At 44.1% G+C, this 26696-nt stretch overlaps 1 protein-coding gene across 2 annotated transcripts in view; it reads left to right on the top strand.

Annotated features, from left to right (window-relative positions):
- Nucleotides 1-26696, top strand: part of MDGA2 (MAM domain containing glycosylphosphatidylinositol anchor 2) — a 631329-nt gene that overhangs the window by 272495 nt on the left and 332138 nt on the right. For both annotated transcript variants that reach the window (XM_065403864.1, XM_065403863.1), the window contains exon 3: nucleotides 16626-16800. In XM_065403864.1, the coding sequence (XP_065259936.1) occupies nucleotides 16626-16800 (175 nt within the window). The remainder of the gene's footprint in view (nucleotides 1-16625; nucleotides 16801-26696) is intronic.

Raw genomic sequence — 26696 nt, 5'->3', positions numbered from 1 at the left:
GCTAGGTACCGTTCAGTCACATCAGAGACAGTACGTGCCCCAAAAAGCTTACAGACTAAAGAAACATGCCAGAGAGGTGAAGTGACTTGCCTAAGGTCACACAGCTCAGTGGCAGAGCTTTGAATAAAACCCTGGTCTAATTATTTCCAATACCTTGCCCTGGCCATTGGGACTACATTATCTCTATCTGGGACAGCACTGGCTGGTCTAGATTAGGAAGAGGCTTCTACCCTGTGGAGAATCAAGCCTTAAAGAGGTTCCACCCACCCTATCTAACACAAAAATTATTGCAATGATTAATGGAAATGCAAGCGAAAAGCCAACAACCTGATATGTTCCTACAACTGTGCCGTAAGGAGCAAATCCTGCCTCCAGAGCTGCAGAAAACTCCTGGCATTGGAACGGGTATGGCCCCCGAGTCAGGAGGGCGAGATTAGCAGGACCAGAAATAGGCTGGACCCTCTGTGCATCACAGAGCTCAACTCCCTGCATACCAGCATGCCCTGTGGCAAAACTGGCAGATCAGCTACAACATCGATCCTTCCACTTTGGTCCCTCGCCACCAGGAGATCTACTACAGTCATAGGGCTTCAACAATGTTCACAGAAAACCTTTGCAGTCTGAGGGAAGGAACCCTCCTTTCCCTTCCCCTGCTTGGGTTGGGCATTTGACTGCTAATTTGCCCCTAAATTAATAACCCTGGTGGATATTGTATAGGCTCGATCCAATATTCTGAGATCTATTTTTAATCTAAACGTTCGTTAATGTGTTGAAATGGTTACCTAAGAGCTGTCGCTAGCAATCAGTCTGGGACTTTGTGCTTCAAGGTACAGAACGTTGGTCAAGCCAAATCATCTGGGCCACATTTTTCAGTAATGGCTTCTGAATTTTGGGTGCCCCCATTTTGGGCCTAAAATTCTGGAGCGCTGAGCACCTCCAATAACTACTGAAGTCAATGGGAGCTTGTAACGGGGTCAGCAGCCGCCTCTCATGTGTGCCCCCTTTTCTCTGGCTGATAGTGCCTGCAAACACAGTTCTTTTCGGGGGGGAGGGTCACCCACCTCTTGTGGATGGCCCCCTTTCTCTCTGTTAGGCATGAGCCTGCTTTTCTTTTTTGGTCTTACATCAGGGCGGCACCTGCCTCTCGTGAGCATCCCCGGCCGCTGGTTCTCTTGGCCGGTCTTCGGCAGCTCAGCCCTCCGGCCGAGCCACAAACGCGGTCCTCCTTTCCGGGGTACATAGTCCTGAGTTCTTATCACGGCCCTGGTATGGGGCTGTAGCTCAGAGGCTACTTCCCAGAGGCACTTCCTTCTTCAGACACCCCGCCAGAGCCCATCTCAGTTCCCTCAGATGGTGTCCTTTTCAGCAGCCCTCCCTGGGTTCAGTCTGCAACCAGACCAGCAGGGCCCCTCTCGGTAACCTCGTCTGGTCTGGCCAGATTCTGTGCTCAGTCCCCCAGGCTCAGCCTGCCTGCACTGACCTTTCGACGGCTCTGCTGCTATTCTCTCCAGCCAGCCAGGTACCCAGTCTTTGGCAGCCTTCACTGGGCTCAGTTCTGTCCGGTGAGCTCTCTCGTCAAGCTCCACACAGCAACTGAAGGCTCTGCTCTGCTGCTTGCCTTTTATCTGGCCTTTCTGGCCCCTTATTGGTAGCTCCAGCAGCCCCTCTGATTGGCTGCTTTTCTGCAGCCACTCTAGGCTGCCTGGAGCACTTCTCGCTGCTGCTCTATTCTGGGACAGGGTGATGCAGGGCTGTGAGGCCTCCAGCAGGGGGCCTCCGGACTTAGTCCGCCCTGCCATAGAGCTACAGCCTAAGGTGTCTCCACTTGAGTCTCTCTCTTGATTTTGATGCAGAGAGAGAAAGTGTGTGTGTGTGTGTGTTTGTGTTTTAAAATCACAGGGTCCTTTGGAAAACTGTGGCACTTGTATTTGGAGAGAGATTCCATTTAACAAGCTGGGTTGGTCAGATTTTTAAATGTTCTTTTCACCATCTCGTTCCTCAAAAAAAAAAAAAAAAAAAAAAAAAAAAAAAAATTAAAAAATCTCTACTCCCCAGCCTGTAGCAGTGCATGGGATTCTTCTGTCCTAACTGCAGGACTCTGCACTTGTCCTTGTTGAACCTCATCAGATTTCTTTTAGCCCAATTTGTCAAGGTCACTCTGGACCCTATCCCTACCCTCCAGCATATCTACCTCTCCCCCGACAGCTTAGTGTCATCCGCGAATTTGCTGAGGGTGAAATCCATCCCATCATCCAGATAATTAGTGAAGATGTTGAACAAAACCATAGAATCATAGAATATCAGGGTTGGAAGGGACCTCAGGAGGTCACCTAGTCCAACCCCCTGCTCAAAACAGGATCAATTCCCAACTAAATCATCCCAGCCAGGGCTTTGTCAAGCCTGACCTTAAAAACCTCTAAGGAAGGAGATTCCACCACCTCCCTAGGTAACCCATTCCAGTGCTTCACCACCCTCCTAGTGAAAAAAGTTTTTCCTAATATCCAATCTAAACCTCCCCCACTGCAACTTGAGACCATTGCTCCTTGTTCTGTCATCTAGTACCACTGACAACAGTCTAGATCCATCCTCTTTGGAACCCCCTTTCAGGTAGGTGAAAGCAGCTATCAAATCCCCCCTCATTCTTCTCTTCTGCAGACTAAACAATCCCAGTTACCTCAGCCTCTCCTCATAAGCCATGTGCTCCAGCCCCCTAATCATTTTTGTTGCCCTCCGCTGGACTCTTTCCAATTTTTCCACATCCTTCTTGTAGTGAGGGGCCCAAAACTGGATACAGTACTCCAGATGAGGCCTCACCAATGTTGAATAGAGGGGAATGATCACGTCCATTGATCTGCTGGTAATGCCCCTACTTATACAGCCCAAAATGCCGTTAGCCTTCTTGGCAATAAGGGCACACTGTTGACTCATATCCAGCCCCAGGACCAGTGGTGGCTCCAGGCACCAGCGCTCCAAGCGCGTGCCTGGGGCGGTAAGCCGTGGTGGGGCGGCCTGCTGGTCCCTGCGATGGCGGCAGTCAGGCAGCCTTTGGCGGCTTGCTTGCGGGAGGTCCGCCGGTCCCATGGATTCGGCGGCAATTCGGCACGGGCACGCCGAATCCATGCAACTGGTGGACCTCCCGCAGGCATGCCGCCGAAGGCAGCCTGCCTGCCGTGCTTGGGGCGGCAAAAAAGCTAGAGCCACCCCTGCCCAGGACTGACCCCTGGGGCACTCCGCTTGATACCGGCTGCCAACTAGACATCGAGCCGTTGATCATTACCCGTTGAGCCCGACGATCCAGCCAGCTTTCTATCAACCTTATAGTCCATTCATCCAATCCATACATTTTTAACTTGCTGGCAAGAATACTGTGGGAGACCATATCAAAAGCTTTGCTAAAGTCAAGATACATCATGTCCACTGCTTTCCCCATATCCACAGAGCCAATTATCTCATCATAGAAGGCAATCACATTGGTCAGGCATGAATTGCCCTTGGTGAATCCATGTTGACTGTTCCTGATCACCTTCCTCTCCTCCAAGTGCTTCAAAATTGATTCCTTGAGGGCCTGCTCCATGACTTTTCCAGGGACTGAGGTGAGGCTGATCGGCCTGTCGTTCCCCGGATTCTCCTTCTTCCCTTTTTTAAAGATGGGCATTATATTTGCCTTTTTCCAATTGTCTGGGACCTCCCCGGATCGCCACAAGTTTTCAAAGATAATGGCCAATGGCTCTGCAATCATATCAGCTAACTTCTTCAGCACCCTCTGATGCATTGCATCCGGCCCCATGGACTTGTGCATGTCCAGCTTTTCTAAATAGTCCATATCCTGTTCTTTCACCACTGAGGGCTACTCACCTCCTCCCCATACTGTGCTGCCCAGTGCAGCAGTGTGGGAACTGACCTTGTCTGTGAAAACCGAGGCAAAAAATGCATTGACTATGTCAGCTTTTTTCACCTCATCTGTCACTAGGTTGCCTCCCCCATTCAGTAAGGGTCCCTGACCTTTTTCTTGTTGCTAACATACCTGTAGAAACCCTTCTTGTTACCCTTCATATCCCTTGCTAGCTGCAACTCCAATTGTGCTTTGGCCTTCCCGATTATACCCCCGTATGCTTGAGCAATATTTTTATACTCCTCCCTAGTCATCTCTCCAAGTTTCTACTTCTTGTAAGCTTCCTTTTTGTGTTTAAGCTCACCGAAGATTCCTCTGTTCGCCTGCCATATTTGCTATTCTTTCTGCACATTGGGATGGTTTGTTCCTGCGCCCTCAACAAGGCTTCTTTAAAATACAGCCAACTCTCCTGGACTCCTTTCCTCCACATATTAGCCTCCCAGGGGATCCTGCCCATCAGTTCTCTAAGGGAGTCAAAGTCTGCTTTTCTGAAGTCCAGGGTCCATATTCTGCTTCTCTCCTTTCTTCCTTTTGTCAGGATCCTGAACTCAACCATCTCATGGTCACTGCTGCCCAGGTTGCCACCCACTTCTACTTCCCCTACCAATTCTTCCCTGTTTGTGAGCAGCAGATCAAGAGGAGCATGACCCCTAGTAAATTAGGTACCTTAATTGTCATGTGGTTGACATTATCTGTTTCCCAACAAAATCTGCATGAAACTCGTTTGTACCACATAGTAAAACTTGGGATTCTGAATAGTTAAAATATCCAGATGTGGAACTGGGAATGTTAATTTCAGGTGACTGAGTGCAGAAGGGCCATGGATCAGAGATGAAAATAATGTACTACTCATTGAGTAAAGTGGCAGAATCTGGCCCTTGGTAATGAACATAGGGGTCGATTACAAAATAAATGACCACTCTTCACATGAAGGTTCCATGTATAAATAGCTTATAAAATGTTAATAAATTATTAGTAGGTGTTTTAATAAAGTGATAATCAATTGTTATAGAGTCCAGTGCTGTATCTGAGACCACATTGGTCCCATTTCTCTTTTTAAAGGATTAAGCAAAATAAACGTTTTGAAGACCTTCAACACAAATGGTGGAAACACAAAATAATTCAGAAGGCCTGTGTATGACTGTTAACCAACCCAACCTGCAGCCCAATACCTTCTCAATAGCCTGGGAAAAGAGAGAGAAATAGATAAATCTAGTACAGTATATTCACAAAGCTCCAGTGCTTCCCTGACTCCAGAAGGATTTCATCCTAAGTAGATAGCCATCCAGCCATATGAAGCAAATTACTCAAAATCATCTGATTTTTTGTATGCCCCAATTACCCTGCGTCTAACTTGGTCCTGATATTTTCACAAGTTCTGAACACCTGCCATAGCACTTGAAGTCAATGGGACCTGCCGGTGCTCAGCATTTCTGTAAAATCAGGCCCGAGATGTCTTAAATTTGGCACCCAGCAACTGAGACAGTGAAAATCTCAGGTCACCTTTGAAAATGTTGGCACTGCTCTTTTGAGAAGGTGGAGTCCATGTTCAATATTTGTTTTGAGGTCTTGTTAGATTTTCCTATCTCAGTGTGAATTGTTTTTGTATGCAAAAACAGAGCTGTGGCTCAGTAAAATTCTACAAGCGCCTTTATGCCATCTTACCATGAATCCCCCCCCCAAAAAAAGAAGAAAAAAAATCCCAACAAACAACAACAACAAACCTCCTATGCTGACATGAACCTTACATCAGGCATATGGGAAGATTACCCTTTGTTTCTACTTAGATTAGCTAACAACTTTTTAGGTGTATCCCAATACTACTCCATTCTTCCTTCCTTATATGGAAGATTCCTGTTAATGCTGGTAGGAGTTAAGTACAAAAATGACCCATGTATCAGTAGAAGAATATACTTGGTTGTTATATGCAATATCTATTTTTGCCTTCAGGGTTAAAGGTGGATTTAAAGGCTGCCCTTTTTACCTTTTAATTTGGCTAGGTTGTCTTCTAGTTCTTTTTCCTATTGTGTTTGGCACACGTGACTCTTCTTTTGCCCTGTGGGAATCAGAGAGTATTACGATGCTCTACATGATTGCTTTAAAAGTCTCCCAAAGCAATGAAGAGCTGGAGATATTAAGTTGTAGGAAAGATATTAAGTTGTACTGGAGGAATTCCATATGTTGCACAAGTGTTATTAAACTTCCAGCTTCTAGGCACTGGGTTTTGCAGTCCTGAAAAGCAAATCTTAGATAACCTGGACTTGGGTATGAAATAGATGTTACTTGTCTCACAGAAAGAGAAAGAGTTAATCAAATGGATCCTACAAATGAAGTAATAATCAGTTTAAGCACATGTTTTTCCACCTCTCTGGTGTCAGGTTCCTTATTTATTTTTGTCAATTCCTTGATTTGTAGGGACATGAGTAAAAAGGTGCCTAAATCTTAATTCATAATAGACTCCACCTATTGTCTTCTTATGACTAGTGAGTGATGTGCTAATACAGACTTTGAACATAGTGTAAACGTTTTCCTCATAGCTATTGGTTGCTTGTAGCTTGGTTGTCTCTGCACTGATCTCCAGTATCTGTCTGTGTAGCTTGCAGTCAGTTACCAGCATTGTTTCTCTACTGAAAATAAAAAGATCTCTTCCTTTTAACACAATAATGAAGTGACCAGAGTACAATTATTCCTCTGCTACCTTCTGGATAAATTCTGAACTGATGATGCATATCTCACATCCCGTTTGCTACTTACAGCTACTGTAGTAGAAACTTACTTTAGCTAAAGGAATAGAGGTCTGTGCTTCTGAGCCGCATCGAAGGAGATGTGTGACTTTAAGCTCACGAGCAGTGCCGTTGACGCCCATGTCACATTGCATGTGCTTAAGTGTTTTCCTGGGAGCAGAGAGAGAGCTAAGTTTTATCCCTGTCCTTGCTGTAAAGTTCTGAGTGGCCACGGCATGTAACGGATCGAAAAGCGGGACATTCTTAGGTGGCCACAGGCTGGCTACAATAAATGTCGAGAAATGTGTTTGTAAATCAAAGTCTCTCCCATTTTTGCATTCAGTTCCTAACTGATAGCAGTTTTCTAGTGCTCTCCAAGATACAGGATTATAATTTTTGACTGAAATTGAGGATTTCTTTTAATTGGATGTTTCACCCCTCTAATATTTCATGAGGAAAGTTTCAAACAATCGGCATTACTTTTACTGGGGGCCATTTCTTAAGCCTGAGCCTTTCAGAGACATTACCATATGAAATAAACAGGAACAGAAATGTCCATACCTCAGTTGCATATCCGTAGCCAGTAGCAATGTTATATTCAAATGAAGATAGACATTCTGTACCCTTCGCCTCTTCAGGCATAGTGCGTCATGTTGTTTCTGGTTTAATAAAATTTCAGTACACAGAAAAAAATCATTTTATTTACAGATATATGCAGAGCCAAGCCCATAACTTTCCATGATACTGTAGCAATAGTTGCCAGGTCTGTGTGGGCGTTCTCCTGTCAGGAATGGTGATCATTGGAAGATTCAGTAGAACAGTACCCCGTTATTTCTAAAGTAAGCAGAATAAGCAGGAAAGTCGAGCACATTTTTGGCTTACCTTTCCTCTAGCCATCCTATGGGCATAGACCAAGTGTGTTTCAGGAATAGTTGCATCTGTTTTAGATGATCTGGGGCGTATACAAAGCAAGGTCAAGGCTTGGCAAGATAATTTCGAATTCTAATTATTCAGAGCCACCACCAGACAGTGCAGAAACGACACCTCCGAAATGTCTGAACAAAGGAATCCCTATAAACCAAGTAATCAAAGAAAACATTGCTGGGCTAGCCTGATAGTGGCTGTCATACTGAGGATCTTGTGCACCGCCATGCACAAGGCCTAGATCCAAACAGCTTGATCTCCACCGCCGTGCGTTGTCATTTATACCTGCCATTCCAGAGGTGGTGTTCCATTCCCATTTTGCGCTCACGTGGAACTAGAGCTGATCAAGGAAAAGAAAGGGAGGGAATTAAAGGGGGGAAAGGCTACTTTTGGTCAAAATGTGGTTTCAGTGTTTCCACTAGCTGCATTGTGCACTGATGTAAATGACCACATAAGAGGCAAGACGGTGGAGAATTGGTCCCACAATGCCGTTCCAATCAACCCTTCCTGCTGATTAAACTTATGGCATGTCTACACTGCAGTCATGGTGTGTGACTGCAGCATGGGTACCTACCTGAGCTAGCTAGCTTTAATTTAGCTAGCTCAGGTACTGGAGCAGTGAAATCCCAGCAGCACAGGTTGTACAAGCTCACCCGGAACCTTGGCTACTTAGTCTGGTGGCCAGCTTGCACTGAAGCCTGTCTCACTCTGGCTTTTCTACTACCAGGGCTCAAGCTAGCTTGGGTATGTCTAGATGAGCTGCAGTCACACCCCAGGATCGTAGTGTTGACATACCCTTGCTCTTTCCAGAGGCAATTCTGTCCAGTTGTGTATCCACTCAGCCGTAGGTTCTCAAACTGTGGACTGGGGTCATCCTCCCTTTCTTTGATTAGATGGGTCCTGAAACTTCTGTTGTAACATGGGGTCATGGTACAGAAAAGTGTGAGAACCACTAGTTTAGGTATTTATATGGCACACACACCCCATACGAGCCATGATGCAGTGCAAGCCATGATGCAGGTAGCCCCCATCACAACAAAGCTGAAGGAGTGTTGTCTGAGATGGCTGTGTCATGTGAGATGACGCAATGTGGGATACGTTGGCCAGAGAGTATAAGAGGTAGTAGTCGCGGGACAAAGACCACGAGGAAGACCTTGAACAAGGCGGTTTGAGAGGCTGAAGGAGGACATGAAGAAGGTTGGTGTGAGCTTGGAAGACATGCTTGACTAGAATGCTTGGAGGAAAAGATCAGGAATGATTGAGACCAATTGATGGGACTAGGTGAGGGGGAATCAGAAGCTATGATGACCATCCATCACTGAGGTATCTGAATGCCTTGGCTGGAAGAGTGAGGCCATAGAATTATAGAATATCAGGGTTAGAAGGAACCTCAGGAGGTCATCTAGTCCAACCCCCTGCTCAAAGCAGGACCAATCCCCAACTAAATCATCCCAGCCAGGGCTTTGTCAAGCCGGGCCTTAAAAACCTCTAAGGAAGGAGATTCCACCACCTCCCTAGGTAACCCATTCCAGTGCTTCACCACCCTCCTAGTGAAATAGTGTTTCCTAATATCCAACCTAAACCTCCCCAACTGCAACTTGAGACCATTACTCCTTGTTCTGTCATCTGGTACCACTGAGAACAGTCTAGATCCATCCTCTTTGGAAGCCCCTTTCAGGTAGTTGAAAGCAGCTATCAAATCCCCCCTCATTCTTCGCTTCTGCAGACTAAACAATCCCAGTTCCCTCAGCCTCTCCTCATAAGTCACGTGCTCCACCCCCTAATCATTTTTGTCGCCCTCCGCTGGACTCTTTCCAATTTTTCCACATCCTTCTTGTAGTGTGGGGGCCCAAAACTGGACACAGAACTCCAGATGAGGCCTCACCAATGCCGAATAGAGGGGAATGATCACGTCCCTTGATCTGCTGGCAATGCCCCTACTTATACAGCCCAAAATGCTGTTAGCCTTCTTGGCAACAAGGGCACACTGTTGACTCATATCCAGCTTCTTGTCCACTGTAACCCCTAGGTCCTTTTCTGCAGAACTGCTGCCTAGCCACTCGGTCCCTAATCTGTAGCAGTGAATGGGATTCTTCCGTCCTAAGTGCAGGACTCTGCACTTTTCCTTGTTGAACCTCATCAGATTTCTTTTGGCCCAATCCTCTAATTTGTCTAGGTCCCTCTGTATCCTATCCCTACACTCCAGCGTATCTACCACTCCTCCCAGTTTAGTGTCATCTGCAAACTTGCTGAGGGTGCAGTCCATGCCATCCTCCAGATCATTAATCAAGATATTGAACAAAACTGGCCCCAGGATCGATCCTTGGGGCACTCCGCTTGATACCGGCTGCCAACTAGACATGGAGCCATTGATCACTACCCATTGAGCCCGACGATCTAGCCAGCTTTCTATCCACCTTATAGGCCAGCTGTGGAGTCTCAAGAATGGGAGTGTTAAAGGCAGAGAAAATGGGAGTCTATCAGCAGGAGAGTAGGGGAGAAATGCACTGGAAAGCTTGCTGTCCTGAGAGCTGTGGCTTATAGTTTCCTGCCCTGTGGTTGTAGCAGCTACTCTCTGAATCTGTTTTGCTAAATGAAGCCAAAGAGGAGTCATCTGAGTGAAAGCCCAGGTGTTTTACGGAAAATACAAACGACTCATGGGTCAGATCGAGAACCATCACCCAGAACTTTAACTGAAAGCAAAAATAATCCAGTCAGAAAGGCAGAAAACAATCTGGAATAAAAAGCCTGGCTGTTTGTAAAGGTTCAGATTAATCTTGGTGTGACAAATGTCCCCATCCATTCCAGATACATTATACTGAGATCCTTTTTCGGGGGGATGGGAGGAGGAAGTTATGCGTTGGCCTCTCCCCCAGCTGACTCCAGACTGTGTGCATGCAAAAAGGCTGCTTGTTCTGAGGCAGGGATTTCAATGGTGGGAGGGTGGCTAAGAGATTTCCTTATCATAAAATTCTCATGGAAGTGAGAGTAGGATGTCTACAAGCCATTCCAACGTGATTCCTCACTGAGCATGTGGGATAACCTTATTTTGATTATTTTATATATTTGCAGTTGGTGCTTAACAGAGGTTTCCGTTTTGCAATGTAAAAAAGTGATTGCCAAACTTCTCCTTTCCCTCTGATCTCTTGGAGAGAAGAAAAATAAATCCATTGTGAAATCTATTGGATATATTGAATGGTGGCTTAAAACCAATCCATTGATGCTGACCAAGCAGACTATGTGCTTTGAATAATGGAAAGACATTTAGGTACTTTTGAGGCAATACAGTGTTTGAGCCAATACTTCTGCAATGCATTGTGGTCTGTAAACCTCTGCGTTTCTTTCATAGATTCTAAATTCAGAAGGGACCACTGTGATCATCTAGTCTGACCTGCATAACATAGGCCAGAGAACTGCCCCAAAATAATTCCTTAATTCTTAAGGTTCCTTTTCTGAATAAATAACGAAAATATGTTTTGCTGCTGCTCTCTGACTGGCCATCTGCTATGTGGAAATAGCTGACAGGAATCAACTTTTTCTTTTTAGTTCCTAAGCCAAAACTACAGGAGCAGATTACTCAGATGAAACCTGTAAAAACAGACCCATCAGCAGAACAGTTTTGTGCTATCCAATGTATTTTGTACGTGTATCAGTTTAGTTCAACTACCCTGACCCATCCATTACTAAACAAGATGAGAACCTGCTTTTCAAGGAATCGTAGTTAAAGCAGAAAAGCAATTTACTCTGAAGACAGAAACCATACACTGGATCATATCTGTGAACTTCTCGCAGTATCTGCTCAAACCATTAAAACACTAGCAAAGTTCTTGATGGCTCAATGGATTGGTCTATGTAGAGTTAGTTGAACTGTCCATTACAAATATTCATTATGAATTTACCTACCTTTAAAAGTGAATCATTCATAAGCCAGCCCTGATTTCTGCTAATGTCCTACTTAGTAATAAGCATTCATGGTGAGGCTTTTATTGGAGTTCTGAATGACAAATAAAGAGCAGAATCTTGTGAAAACAAAAATGTAAGCTATTCAAAAGTGACATGAGCAGCCAACTCTGAGCAGTTTTGAAAATTTCACCCTAATAGGCCAAGATTAATGCAGTAGGTGAATGTATGTGTGTTATGTATTAACATGCATTATTAGTTGATTTGTATAAGCCATGATGTATGGATGTGACTTCAATAAAAAGCCACATTATGAAAAAGAATAGCTTTAGCCCATTGGTTGTTCGCAAGCTGTTTTCTTTGAATATTTCTTCATTCATGCTATGTGACTGGTCACACAATTCACGTGGTATTATTTCTGCTCCAATATGGAGACAATGGAAATTTTCAAACAAATTCTGAATAAGAAACAGTCACAGGGTGGTTTTGGATGAATAATCACATTCCGTAGGCTACATTTTTTGAAAATATTGGGATTTCTGAACCGTGCAAATATCCACTAAGCAATAAAAGCAATTGGCTGGAAATTTTCAACGCAGGAACTGTCTGAACACTTGAATAAATTGATCAGGGCTAGCCTGGGACTTGGGAAATATGGGTTTAATTCCCCGCTCCACTATGCACCTCCTTTGTGACCGTGGGTGAGCTGTTTAGTCTCTCTACATCTCAGTTGCTCACAGGAGGTGTGGAGAGATAAAAGCACCACCTGACCTCACGGTGGTGCTGAGAGGAGAAAGGCATTAATAATTGTGAGGGCTCAGATACTATGGGAATGAAATATGGAACGGTGATGGCGGATAGCTTTCTCACATGGTATTTAGAGCCTGATCCAATGCTCAGTGAAATCAATGAAAGGGCTTTTATTCAATGGATATTGGGTAAGAACTTCAATGACATTCTGCATATCACTCACTCACTGTACCAGGCCCCGTACTACAGCCCCTAAATTACTATAATTAGAGCTGGGTAAAAGTTTTTAAATGAAACTTTTTTTCCCCAAAAAATGCAGATTTGGATCAACCAAGAAAGTTCACAAATTATTCCCAAAGTCACCTGAGGCAACCAAAGTGTTTCATTTGACCCAAAATGTTTAGTTTGACCTGAAACAAATTTTATTTTTTTTCAACTTAGTCCAGTGAACCAAAGAAGCACAGGTCGATCTTGAAGGGGAGTTATGCTTGAGGAAGACTTCTAGGCTCAGTCCTCTTATTTTGCTGTATTCATTTGCTTTCATTAGTGCATTAGTCATATTTTTTGCAGCGTTGGAGCTCAATAAATAATATTATATTGATTGGAATCAGATCATTGTAGTATTTACACTGAGCTAAAGCCAATGTGAATAATGCATTGAGATTAAATCAACTGCAATGTAAACATGGGCTTTTCCCCCCAGAGCTGCTCTCACTTGAAAGCGAGAGAACCCGGTTGGCTGTTTTACACCTTTTTCTCTTAGGAAGATCCTCCTCCCTGCTAAGTAGAGGTCATCTCCAAAACTACCATTCATATTACCCCCAAAGTGAGGGAGCCTCATAAAACTGAAAATCCACTTGTAGGGGCTAGTGCTGGCCATCAAAAGTCAGAGTGCTGTGAAATGCGGTTGGAGGACGGATTGGATAAAGGAATCGTAGACTGGGCTATGTTGTTTCTAAGATTAGATAGATTGTAACAATAGTGAACGATTTAAAAAAGATATTCTGGGACGGATTCTTTCGATGGAGTAAATACCAACTTTTTGAGTTTTTCAAGAAAAAAATATTTCCCCTTAAAGAACAAACATCTATTTGTTCGATACATTTTTCTATTTTACTTTTAAAATATAAGAAAAAAATATAAAACAATTAATTTAAATCCACAACAGCCTGGCAATTTTTGGTCCAAACAATAACAGTAATAATAATAAAGCATGCAGGAGATTCAGTGACTATCTTCTCCTTTTTGTGTTACCTTAACACTAAACCAATGCTTAGTTTTATTTTATTTTTTGAAAATATTAAAGTTTGACAGCAACCTTCTGCACACTCCGTACACCAAAATTAACCAGGAGCACATTTTTATGGATGACTTAAAATGCCCCGAAGCCAGAGCTTTACAGTAGAAATGCAAACATATTAATATTTGTAAATATAGCTGTGGTAATGGCATTTCTCTCATACAAAGACAGAATAATATAGATAGAAAGTTTTAGGTATTTGCTTTATTCCTGAGTGGTCCAGCTATGTTTGAGTTATGCAGATCAGCTGCAAAGAATGTAATGCCTGCATGCATGCTACACCATCATATATTGTGACTATCCTGTGTATTTTATAAAAGAGATTCAAAATGTTTTGGAGATCTTTCAAAATTTTATTCTTCTGTCTAACTCCAGTTTCTGGAGTCCAAGCCTACAGCCCTTCCGGGGGGAGAAAAATAGATATAAGCTCCCATTTCGGTTCCTAATGGATCAGAAGATGTGGGACTTCAAACCTGGTTTTGGTCCAGGATTGAGTGTTGCCTGTCGTGGTTCTGGACCAGTGTAATTTTCAGGGAGAAGTTCCTATGGGAAAGTAGGAAACGTTTGTTTCTTTTTTAATGGCATCACTTTCGAAGGTGCTCAGAGTTTCCATGTATTTTTTTCAAATGAAAATCATGCTCACATACCACACAAGGGTGGAAGGCATAGAACTGGTTGAATATTAATTGGGGACCAGATTCTTACTGATGCACTGTGTGTGTGTGTGTGTGTGTGTGTGTTTGGGGAGTGGGGGGAAAGGATGCTCAAGGAGGTTTTGGGAGACCAATAGAGTTACCGTTCCTGTCCTGTGGTGCGTGAGGTTGGGAGGATAGTGAACTGCACTTCATGATGGGCTGTAGTAGGAGGCACAGAAGAGGTGCTGTTGAGACACTGCAGTCCATGGATAATGGTGTCGTTCAATGAGAAACAATCTAGTCCATTGGACCCTGGTTTCTTTTCCTAGCTCTGCCATTGATCTGCTGTGCTTCTCCAGGCAAGTGACTTCAACTCTCTGTACCTACATCTTTCTTGTCTATTCATCTGGTAAGCATTACAGGCCACTGTGTCTGTACAACGCCTCGTAGGGTGGGCCCCTCGAGCTTGGCTGGGGTCTCTAGATGTTCTGTAATATACATAAAAACAACAACAATGTGCTACTCAACATCATTAATGGGTCACAGAATGAGGCATTTAATTTTTTCCAGTATATAACAACCTAACTGTAACCATATTAACAAGCATGCCCAGCAGGATATTTTACCAATAATTACTTCACTACTTCTGTAATGTGTTGTCCATAAGGCTAGGGATCCTGTCCCTTCTTCCATTGGCGTTCACCGCTAGTTGAAAAAGAAGTCCCTTTAACAGCTGTGTGGAGACGGCCAGAGACTCAGCAAGAGAAAACACTATTGAGACCATTTTCCTTTAAGTGGCATTTGCCAGAGGTCTGCTTTTTAGCAAGAAACTGTTTCGTTCGACTTGTAATTCCAACAGAAACTTTGCATCATTGTTGAACGTGAGATGGAAAAGTCGTTCACAAAATAACTAGGCCAGTCCTTGGCACCGCTGGAACTGAAGCGTAGCTGTGAAGTCAGTGGTTTAATGTCACGGAACGTTGGGCCGAACGTGTCCCTTTTCTTGTGCTGTGAAGTGCGGCCATTGCAACTTGCTCAAGTATTTTCAATGCATGTTTCATTCAATTGTACAAACTTTTAACTGAGTCGTACCATAGCAACTGTCCGTGTCATTACCAGAGCGGATTCTGTTGTGCACAGCTGTGTTGAAAAGAACTGCATTGTTCGTAATAGAGTGTTATAGGCATGCCAACTGTGTTGGCAGTTTAACAGAAGTGTTCGCTTTGAAAAGTTTGCACATTTTTGGAAAATAATTATTGATGTAGGAGAAGTTCTAATTATTGGAACAGACCTTTTTTTTTTAAAAAAAAGCCAAGTAACTATTTTAACTCCTCCCCTGCCCCCAGGTATAGACAGCTGCCTGAAATTGTAAGACGCTGTTTATGATATGGCTATTGAAAAGCAGCTGGAGGCTTCTGTTATGTTTTAAGATGTTTCCAAATAGAAATTTGTGGTCTGATTTTCATTAATTTGACTTCAATGGGAGCTGCAGGGGCTCAAAATCTCGGAAAATGTGTCCATTATAACTAGTGCTTTGGCACATTAAAATATTTTTATATATAAACCTAGGTAGAACAATACAAAAAATAAATTCAATATCAAATTGCCTCAGGTATTGAAAAGAACAGCACAGAACTAGACCTGAGGTGCTCTGCTTAATTCTGCTCATAGAGGGTTTTTCTGCAGCTATTTAAGCAGATGTGTTACTGCTGGTGGTTGAGTCATCACATATATGCCACACCAGCGGGATAGATTTCTTTACAAGGTATTTCTAACTAGAGTAATCAGCGATTGCTAACATAGACTAGTTCCAGGACCCCACTCCTGGTATTCTTTTGTGGAGAAAAATCTAGCCAGCCCTATTAGTTTAGGCTTTAAATCGACATAGGCCCACCCTGCAGGCCACAGGCCTGAACCAAACTAAGTGTCATGTTCTCTGCCAGTAACTGTCAAAGTTTATGACCAGAGGGAGGGGGGGGGGGAAGAGGAAAATAATGAAAAACCCCAGCTGCAGCAATAATAAAGTGGGTGTTTATGGCGGGCGAAATATAATAACCGCTTGTGTGAAGCAATAAGCAATGCAGTAATTGGCTAAACTGACTAATCATGCCCCTACCCAATCCAATTGCATAAATACCCCATTATGTAATTGTACCCTGCCTGGAACATTTAAGTAACAGGCACCCCAAATGATGCAAAGAAATGACAGTATCGGAAACCACCAAAAAGACTCTCCTATTCCTGTCAGTGACGTGTAACGTGTAATATGATTGCGGTTTTCGGCTTTAAAAAGGCAAATGTACTTTGGATCGAGGTAGTAGTTCTCAGACTGCTACCCCAGCGCGTTGGTATGTATTGCAATAAACGGGCCTCACTTTGATTTTTCATAGCCACAGGGCCCATGCTGCTCTCAGGTGTGCAGAGGAATCTCTGCAGCTGTACTGCATTCATTTTTACAAACAGCCAACCTAAAGTAACAATCTTTTTCGATGCTTGCTCAGATCAGGTGGACCAAAACAGCGGGAAGTGCCTCTGACAGATTCCAAGACTCGAGTGTCTTCAATGAAACTCTGAGGATTACAAATATCCAGCGACACCAAGGAGGCCGCTACTACTGCAAGGCGGAGAATGGTTTGGGTTCCCCAGCTATAAAATCAATCCGAGTGGATGTGTACTGTAAGTAAACAGCTCCCAGAGCTCTTATCAGAGTTTCCGTTTACCTCCTCTACTGTCTGGCACTGTGTGAAGGGGACCAAGGAATACTAAGGAAGTGGGGAGCCCCAGACAAATTACAAACACGCAACCTCTTGCAATGTAGTTTAGAGAGAACACTCTGAGTCCAGTTCTGCAGCCTTTACTCCTGCGAGCAATCTTAACTCCTGTGAATATTCCCATTGATGTTCAAGGGGCTGTTCACATGAGTAGGGGTTGCAAGTTCAGACTCTTGCGTTGAAAAAAGTTAACAGTATTATGACGAGACACATTTATTAGTTAGGACCTGATGGAGCTGCTTGGGAAGGGAAGTTTTACGATTAGGATATGCTCTGAGTGCATGCAGTCACTCACCACTCCCCAGTTACCAATGCTTCTGTGTTCTCCACACGTACAGGGAATGCCACTGACACATCAACAGTTGCCTGCAGCAAGTGCAGTATTCCGGATTCCACTGTTGTTAGTTAATGGTGCCCTTCTCAGGGCACCTCTGCGTATTCCAGGTTGAATGCATAATTTAAAAAAAAACCATGTTGAGACCTTAATGAGTCTTCTTTCTATGAATTCTGCTGCACAATACAGCCCCATGAAGTGTTGTGGATAATACAATTGTTTATACAAACTGTATCCAGAAATAGTTATTGTGCTGAATCAAGTGAAGTGAGCAAAAATGAATAAACCTCAAAAACCAATAAAGGCCCAAACCTCTTACTGTCTGCACAAAATGAGCCCAGAGGCAAAGGAAGTGGTCTATGAGATTTTAGGGGAAAACTTGCAACGCTATAAAAGGGAGTCAGGGGCCAATTTGTACCTTTGAAACTCTCCCCCAAATGGTCTATGTAAGTTTTACAGGTGAGCAGTAGTACTGTATTTCCTACACACCACACATGCTCATGGAAAGTGAGTGCCCAGTAGAACTTGGGATATGTTACATTGCTTGACACAGCAGCCAGGGATCGGGTCTCCGAACCCCTTCACCAGAGCCATGGAACAAAGGCAACGAATGGCGAATGGAATTGACCATTTCCTCACACTGGGAGTTTGCAGTAAAATCAATTCATTGGGCTAACAGAAAAGCAAATCCAGATCTGACCTGCACATGTCCCAGCTACAAAGACAAAACTAGTCACAGAAGTGAAATATAGTCCCTTCTCATTATTGGATAGAGCATTTCCCACTAGATGTCTAGTGAGCTTTCCCCCTGCATTTGTGTATATACGCACTATGGCTGTACCTGCCCATAGCACAGTGGAAAGTTTTGAGTGCCTAATGCACATACATTTACACAGACCGCAGGATAAGGAAAGCAGGATCAAAGTCTTTTCTTTGTACTACTTCAAAGGAGAAGGTCCTTGCAGTGAACATTTGGAGGATCCTATAACGTAAGTGGTATTGTCTCAAAGATGGTTTTTAAAAGGACAGCAGGGTTCCAAATTAGTGACACGTTTTTTTTTTCCTTTTACTGAACCCTTTAAAAAAATAAGCCGATCGGCCTCTATAAGATTTCAAGATGTGTGACTCTCATGAACAGATTTCATCAGCAATAAAAGCACCCAATCGCTTTTTGACATAGGGTAGGATAGTTTGCAGTTCTAGAAGACCAGTTGTACATGCTGCTAGGTTAGTTATCAGTTTTTTAAATCTGAGTAAACTGCTTTTTCAATAGGTTTTCCTGCCCTAAAGAGACTCCCAGCCCACTCTTTTATTCACTCAGTTTACTGATGTGCCTTGTTTAATTCACCAGATTAGTTACACTTTATATCAATGGTGAATTTATAAATTGTTCCTAAAGGATTAACAGGTATTTTCATAAATAGAGAGACAGGATGGGTGAAGTCATATCTTTTACTGGACCTCACCACTTTGTCACTCTAATATCCTGAGACCGACATGGCTACAACAAACACTGTTTTAATCATTTGTTCATTTATTACAGATTGTTACAGAGTCCAGTAGGCCAAATGATTGTTGGTAACCTTGCTTAATAACCATATATAACACCTTCTACTTGATGTGCTAAGTACCATCCGTACACGCACACACGTAGACCGTGTCTACACTAGCAAGCTTACAGCGGCACAGCTGTATCGATGCAGCTGCTCTGTGCTGATGGGAGAGAGCTCTTCCGTCAACATAATAAAACCACCTCGGTGATGCACGGTAGCTACATTGGCAGGAGACGCTCTCCCACCAGCAGTGCACATGAGCGCTTATGCTGGCGAACCTTACGTTGCTGAGGGGTTGTTGGTTTTTTTTCTTTGAGCAACATAAATTTTGCTGACGTAACTGGAGGTGTCAACGTGGCGTTAGTGTTCACACTGCAGCCTTGCTCCCGCTGAGGTAATAATTCCACCTCCACGAGAGGCGCCGGGCTTTATGTCGGTGTGGTTAGGGCGACGCAGTGTCCATGTCGACGCTGCTAATTATGTTGGCTGTTGGCTGTCATTCTTGTCAATTTCACGCGTCCAATTGACGAGAAAGCTGGGCTGTCACCGGGGTGGGGGGGCTCCAGCCCAGTCCCCGCCACCCAGCTCCCTGCTCCAAGCCAGGCTGCGCACTCCCCTCTTGGAGCCTGGTGCTTCCTGGAGGCTCCTGGCTCCCCATTGCCCACCACTGGGGGCTGGCTGCCTGCCCCGGCTCTCAGCTCCCCGCTGGGAGTCTGGCTGCTCCCCACAGCTCTCCGCTCCCCACCGCAGCTGGGCTCCCAGCAGGGAGTTCTACCCCTGGAGTCCAGGCGGCTCCTGGGAGCCTCGCGCCAACCCCTGGGCTCCCCACAGGGAGCTGAAGGCGCAGCCTGGCTGGGAACGGGGAGCTGGGTAGGCGCAGCCTGGCAGCTGCCCGAAGGCTCCCGGCTCCCCACAGGGAGCCCAGCGGCCGACTGAGACCCCTGGGAGCAGGTCGGACTCTAGGCGTGGAGCTTGCAGCCAGGAGCCCGGCTGCAACAGGGAGCCAAGAGCCCCGGGGAGCAGCCAGGCTCCTGGGAGCGGGGATCCCAGGGGGCAGCTCAGGCTCTCAGTCCCCCCCACTGCCCCTCTGAAGTTGGCGTAAGCGTTCCTGGTGAGGATGCACACCACCGACAGAGAGAGGGCAGTGTGGGCACGAACCACAACAGCAATTACTGTGGTGGTTGTAAATTGACCTAACATAGGTCTACTTACATTTCTAGTGTCGACATGCCCTTATATACGTATTCTGCTTCCCCAGAATCTTCCATATACACAGGGCCTAGGGGTATATCACTGAGGTCAGCTACAGGTAGCAAGCTGCTGAAAACCGCATAGGAAAATATTTGAGTCTTATTACATGAGGGTGACTTAAGGTCTCTTTTTAATATCCATCAATTGGAATTTCCTGAATTTCTTCATTTTAATTAATGTGCCTAAAACTAACATGAAAGCCTGGCCTTGCATTAAACATATCGTTAGTGCTCTTCGAGCTGTTGTTTTGGAAATGTTTGTAATTTTAAAGTTTGGATCCTTCTTGACTTAGACTGAGGTTAGATCTGAGGATCAGATACTTCATCCTCTTTATAAATTGTTTTAGCTGTCATTTTCTTCTTGGATTTACTGAGATCTATTATTTATGGTCTATTTACATCTCATTCCACTTCTTGTGCTTGGGAATTTGTCATGCTTCTTGACTATGTCTTTAGGTCTTGGCCATGATTAAGTCCCAGAGGATTTGGCATGATAAACCAGTCGGTGTTCTGACAACTATTTTATGGTCAAATATTTCTGAGCAGACAACTATGGAGGTAGGCTCAAGATGCAAAATCTGGATTGAACCTAGATTTAAAAAAAAAAACAAAAAAACCCCAGGAAACTCAGAGCTAATGAAAATTTGAAAGAAAAACAAAATAATGAAAGTCTGAAGTTTCACAGCTAAGGTACCTAAAATACTTTACAATCATTGAGCAGTTACAACTTTCTGCGTTCAATTCTTTGCTCCTTTGTAGTGGCATTGTAGATTAGGTCCTCCACGGGGTATTGAACCTGGAACCTTTGGATCTATGAGCCTCTTCTGTTTAAGCTGTAAAATGCCAGGTCCTTTAGAACAGAGCCAGTAGAAGACTCAAGTAAAGTTGGTCGAAAAATTTCCATCAAAACATACTTTGATAGCAAATTTGGTTTTTCAATTACATGGAAATTTTTGTGGAAAATGTCCATTTTTGTCAAAATTGAAGGGGGGGGGGATTGTTATTAACCCAGTACCTTGGGAAACAATTTGTGTGGTTTTGGCTTTGTTCAGCAACTGAAAAAGGAATTTCAGGCCAAAACCAAAAACAATCTTGTTTTTTTTCCCCAACAAAACATGTCTCAGACAAAAACTGGGCAGAAGGATTTTGGTTTCTATTGAAATTTTACATGGGCAAGTGCCCCCACCCCAACAAAACTATTTCCCAACTTGCACTGCTCATAATCCTCTGTGTAGTCTAGCCACTAGAGGGAGACAGAGCCACACTATTTTAATGTGGGTTACATGTTGCTTTGGATATTTCTAAGAGCTAAATGAAAGTGTCTGCTTATGACTTAAAGTTTGAAAAGCCACTGTATCTGTACAGTGAACAAGTGGTTTCTTGAAGAAAGGGCAAGAGCATTTTGTTTTGTGGTTGGCTGCATGTCTCTGCTGTTGAATTGCTAGCGGTGTGTGTCTCAAAGCTGCATGGAAAATGTTGATAGGAACAAAATTTGGATGAAAAGTAAAAAATCCCAATTTTTCTTTTCACATTCCAGTCTGCTCAAGGGTCCATTAGCACTTGGAGCACTGATTGGAATAATAGTGACAATCCCACAAGGTACTCCACATGGGATTGCTGGAAATTTCAACACCAGGTCCAAGTCAGAATAAAGCATCCTAGTTTTGCCATGACTAAGAAGGTGACTCTTTGTTATAGATACAGGAGTGAAAGAATCTGGTTTGCTCAGGGCCCACAAGCTGAATGAGGTCTTCATGCCAATTCCTCCGAGATTCAGGGAGGCCCTTCAGTACCCTGCCCTCCACCCTCAGCAAGGCTTGCTCATTCCCGAGGACCCCAAAAGAATGATCAGCCCCCCATGAGCCTGTTTAGGTTCATTGAATGGCAGCGCTGTGGCTGGGAGGGATTCTTCAGGCCCCTGACATGCCCATTATAAGCTTTCCAGTAATCCTCTCTCCTGCTCTGCTTCCCCCTTCGTTCCCTTCTCCACCACCCTTCATGCTCAACTGGCACCATCCATGCTCCCTCTTCTCCATGTCCAGCTCTCCAGCATGGAGCTTTGGAAGACACATAGGGAGCGTTTTGTAACTGAGGGTAGCAACACAAAGAGCACTTCAGTTTTGTAGTGGGGGGGGGGCCCTCCTTTTCCCCCTGATGAGTCTTCCCCAGTGATTGGCTGACGTGGGATGCGTGTCTCCACAAAAAAAGGGGCTGGAGAGTTGGGGCAAGGTTTTTAGACCACTGCGAGCTGCCGAATGCTCACAAATGGATGTGGACAAATTGGAGAGAGTCCAGAGAAGAGTAAGAAAAATGATGAAAGGTCTAGAAAACATGAGCTATGAGGGAAAATTGGAAAAAATTGTGTTTGTTTAGTCTGGAGAAGAGAAGACTGAGAGGGGACATGACAGCAGTTTTCACGTACATAAAAGGTTGTTACAAGGGGGAGGGAGAAAAATTGTTGTTCTTAACCTCTGAGGATAGGACAAGAAGCAATGGGCTTAAATTGCAGCAAGGGTGGTTTAGGTTGAACATTAGGAAAAACTTCCTAACTGTCAGGGTGGTTAAGCACCGGAATAAATTGCCTAGGGAGGTGGTGGAATCTCCATCATTAGAGATTTTTAAGAGCAGGTTGGACAAACACCTGTCAGGGATGGTCTAGATGGTGCTGGTCCTGCCTTGAGTGCAGGGGACTGGACTAAATCTCTCGAGGTCCCTTCCAGTCCTATGATTCTATGCTGAGCACTTTGGGAAATGTGCCTAGATCACTTATCTTGCACCCACATCCAGTGCTAGTGACTGCTGCGGGGTGTGGGGAAGGCAAGAGAACCATCTATGGAATCAACTGCAGGTTCGAGGCCTAGGTGCTTTCATGACAGCTGAGCTCTTGTGCAAATCTGTTCATTACTTCCATAAAGAAAGCGGAGTGCTCCAGAAATCCTCGCATGTTTTATTTTAAACTTGTCTGAGCCAATGAGGCATCTCGATGTTGCTATTTAAAATCTTAATAACGTTTATAGTTTGAGTTTAATCACCCAATCATCAGTCCTGTGCACTAGATCTGATCTGGAGCGTGCCACAAAACTAGGTTTTAAAACAAAACTCTTTTCTGTGTTTTGTTGTTTGCTACAAAATAGTCAAGCGAGTTAAAGATTTTTCTGGAATTTGGTGGACGCCTTTATCTTTAGGATATCACACTTCAGGAACCCCTGTGTCCACATGACTCCAAATGCAATAGAAAATGTTACCTTGGTTTTAGAGCTAATTTACCAGTTCTGGGGGAGAGAACTGTGGGTTGTAGAAAGAAGAGCAACATTGGGATGCTTTTGTAAACTCGGCTGTAACCTTAATGAGGGAAGAAACAGTTGCTGCTCCATAATGTTGGCAATTTCAGCTGTGAAGGGACAAGGGGGAAATATTCTCGCAGTTATGATAAATGTTTGATCTTTAGGGTTTTTATTACCATGCTTGGTTTTGGCCTGAGTTTCCTGGCACCAAGGTGTTAATATAAGCTTTATGCAAGATGTTTTGTAGTGTGCGTGAACTGTTGCCAGCTATTGACCGTCCCAATTCTGCAATGACCTCTGTGCAGGCAGACCCCCTCTGCCTGTCGGGGGCGCCCCCTAAAGTCAGTGGGGCTCTGCCTGGGCACGGTGATTCAACCACATAGAGCTCACTGCAGGATCAGAGCCTAAGGGTGGGATAGCCTCCGTATTTGGAAATAGGCAAAATCGGGGTAAATATCTATCCATCTTATTCCTGCATCCCCACAAATGGAGGATGGGCTACGTGTTCCTTTTGTATTATTTTGAGTTCCCCATGATTATATTTGGAGGTGTTGTTAAAGTTATTAACCTGCTTATTATTCTGATATGTAACTTGGTGTGATCTGAGTGTGCTGGTTTATTCTTCTTCTGCTCCAGGATATGTAAAATATGTATTTCATACAAATATGAATGTGAACAGAGCACCTCTAAAGAGTTAAACTAAGCAATGGTTCTATAGATAGCAAGGGATCTAAGTCCTGTGGTGGATTGAAGGGAACAGAACTGTTTCATCAAGAATGAGTGGTTTACATTGTATACAGTCTGGCAGATAATTGTCTACCCCAGAGGGCTGGCTTTATTCCATTCGTTTCAAACCTGCCTACAATATTTCTGAATCCCGATCAGACCGTTCTCAGGGAGTCCTTCAGATACACCTTTCCTAGCAAAGTGTATCAATTCAAGACCCTGCTTTTAGCATTCACGCTTGTCTGGCATGCCTAAATATAGCAGCAGCAGCCTCTTTGTGGGTGATGCCTGTGTGTTTGAGCTTTAAAAAGACAGATACTTGGGGAGGGCTGATGGAATCCTTATTTTCATTCCAGCCCAAACCCCGGGCAGCCTCTTAAAAAGCAATCTTGGATTCTTATTAAACTTTAAAAGAATCTCGACGTTTGTGGACTCAGACTATATTGGGAAGCCAGATAAAGCAAAAGGCGAAGCCCCTGCTGACGAACCAGGGTTGTTAGGTCAGAGCACGTATAGCAACAGCTTTAACACCGGAGCAACAAACTGCTGCAAATGCCTAGTGGCATTGGGATGCATGACAACGGAATTCAGACTGGTTCTAGCATTGGACTATAGTGGCCTCTTTCATTTATGTGGAAGCACAGATGTCACCTGACCGTACTAATTTCTTTATGTTGAAATGAAAGGCACATGTGGTCATACACATTTAAAGAGGTCTCACATCAATGCTTTGAAATGTTAGAAGTCTAAAAACTACTTCCATTTATAAAACATGAGCGCGTCATACACACCTTCCTATTCCCCCTGTCGAATACTGTTGGCCATTATAAAAGGTATCTCACATTTAAGACCCAGAGGAACTCAACTGATATTGACGCTGGTTTTCTTAACTTTCATCAAGCCATCCTTTGAGCTTATGAAAGCACCACCACCAACTAGTTAATGTGTGTGGAGTCTTGGAGACATACAGCAGCACTGGGAAATAAAGAAGTCCTACACGGAAACATATCCTTACGTGAAATTTGGACCACCAGTACCTCCTGTTCCCACTCAGTCTCTCAGCTCCCCCATGGCTCCCAGGCTCCCCTTTCACCTATTGCAACTCACCCTGGAGTAGAGCGGAGAGATTATTTTACCTCTGTATTTGGCACTGGTGTGACCACTGCTGGAATCCTGCGTCCAGTTCTGGTGCCCACAGTTCAAGGATGTTGACGAATTAGAGTTCAGAGAAGAACCATGGGAGTGATTAAAGGATTAGAAAACCTGCTTTATAGTGATAGCCTCAGGGAGTTCGATCTATTTAGCTTACCAAAGAGAAAGTTAAGGGGTGACTTGATTACTGTCCCTCAGTATCTACATGGGCAACAGATATGTAATAATGGGCTCTTCAGTCTAGCAGAGAAAGGTCTAACACGATTCAATGGCTGGAAGTTGAAGCTAGACAAATTCGAACTAGAAATAAGGTGTACATTTTCAGCAGTGAGAGTAATTAACCATTGGAACAAATTCTCGGGTATCGTGGTGAATTCTCCCTCCATCACTAATGATATTTAAATCAAGATTGGATTTTTTTTTTCTGAAAATCTGCTCTAGGATTTATTTTGGGGAAGTTCCATGGCCTGTGTTAATACAGAAAGTCGAACTAGGTGATCACATTGGTCCCTTCTGCCTTGGAATGTATAAAAACCCTTCCCAAGGGTGACTCCTGTGACCTTGGTCCTTATAGACCGAAAAAAAGGGTGGGTGTCTTGAACTTCCGGACTCCTTCACCTAGTAGGGCCATATGCGTGTGGCTCCCTGTGCCGGTCTTTCTCGGCAGTGGAACAGCTGGGTTAACCCTTCCAAACACACAGAAGATCCCTTAGTAAAGTGAGTTTATTTGAAGAATTAAAGCAGAGAGAAAAATTGAACAAAACAGAATTCAATGTCAGTCGTCTTGCATCTGAGTTTAAGCTCACTGCAGATTAAGCTGGACAGGCTGTCTCATCCTAACCTACAGAAAAGGAAAATGTATCTGTTATGTTCCCACATGTCCTTGGAGAGAGAGCGCGCTTCTGTGCCTCCATCGTGGTCGGACAAACAATCTCCACAGACCCGCTCACCGAGCCTGCGTCCCTTGTCTCCGCGGTGCCATCCATTTCAGAAGAACTCCTTGTTCCTGCTTTCTATATAGCTGTAGGGTTGAAGTACTTACTATACTGGCAATGGCCTTTGTGCTGAAGAGCTATTTTCTGGAGACACAGCTTTCTCCCCTTACCCCAAGCTTCTTGAGATACAGGTTGCATCCCAACCCTGGTCTCTGGGTTTCCCGATCTCTCAGGTGTTAAATTGTAAAAATCCCTGGTCCCCTTTTTGGCAGGTATCTCTGCCTGGGTGGAATCATCTCACTCCCCGCTCCCTTCTCCGGTGTGTCATAAAATCTAGCTTATAAATTATGGACAGAAACCAACTTTTGTTAGCTCTCCAAAACCCATTTGCCGTTTCATCATAAACTTCAGCTCCTCTCCATGAAGGTGCCTCATTACCTACCTCCAATCTTTCCCCTCCTCCTCCAGGAGGAAGCCTTTGTACTTTCCTCTTGAGAAATTTTCCTGGATCACGGAGGAGGTCCCCCTTTATAAGCTTATGGTATAAAGTGAGCATCATGATTTAAA

This window comes from Emys orbicularis, chromosome 4, assembly GCF_028017835.1.
Source record: "Emys orbicularis isolate rEmyOrb1 chromosome 4, rEmyOrb1.hap1, whole genome shotgun sequence".
NCBI classification, from domain to species: domain Eukaryota; kingdom Metazoa; phylum Chordata; order Testudines; family Emydidae; genus Emys; species Emys orbicularis.
This window is presented reverse-complemented; position numbering and strand designations above follow the sequence as displayed.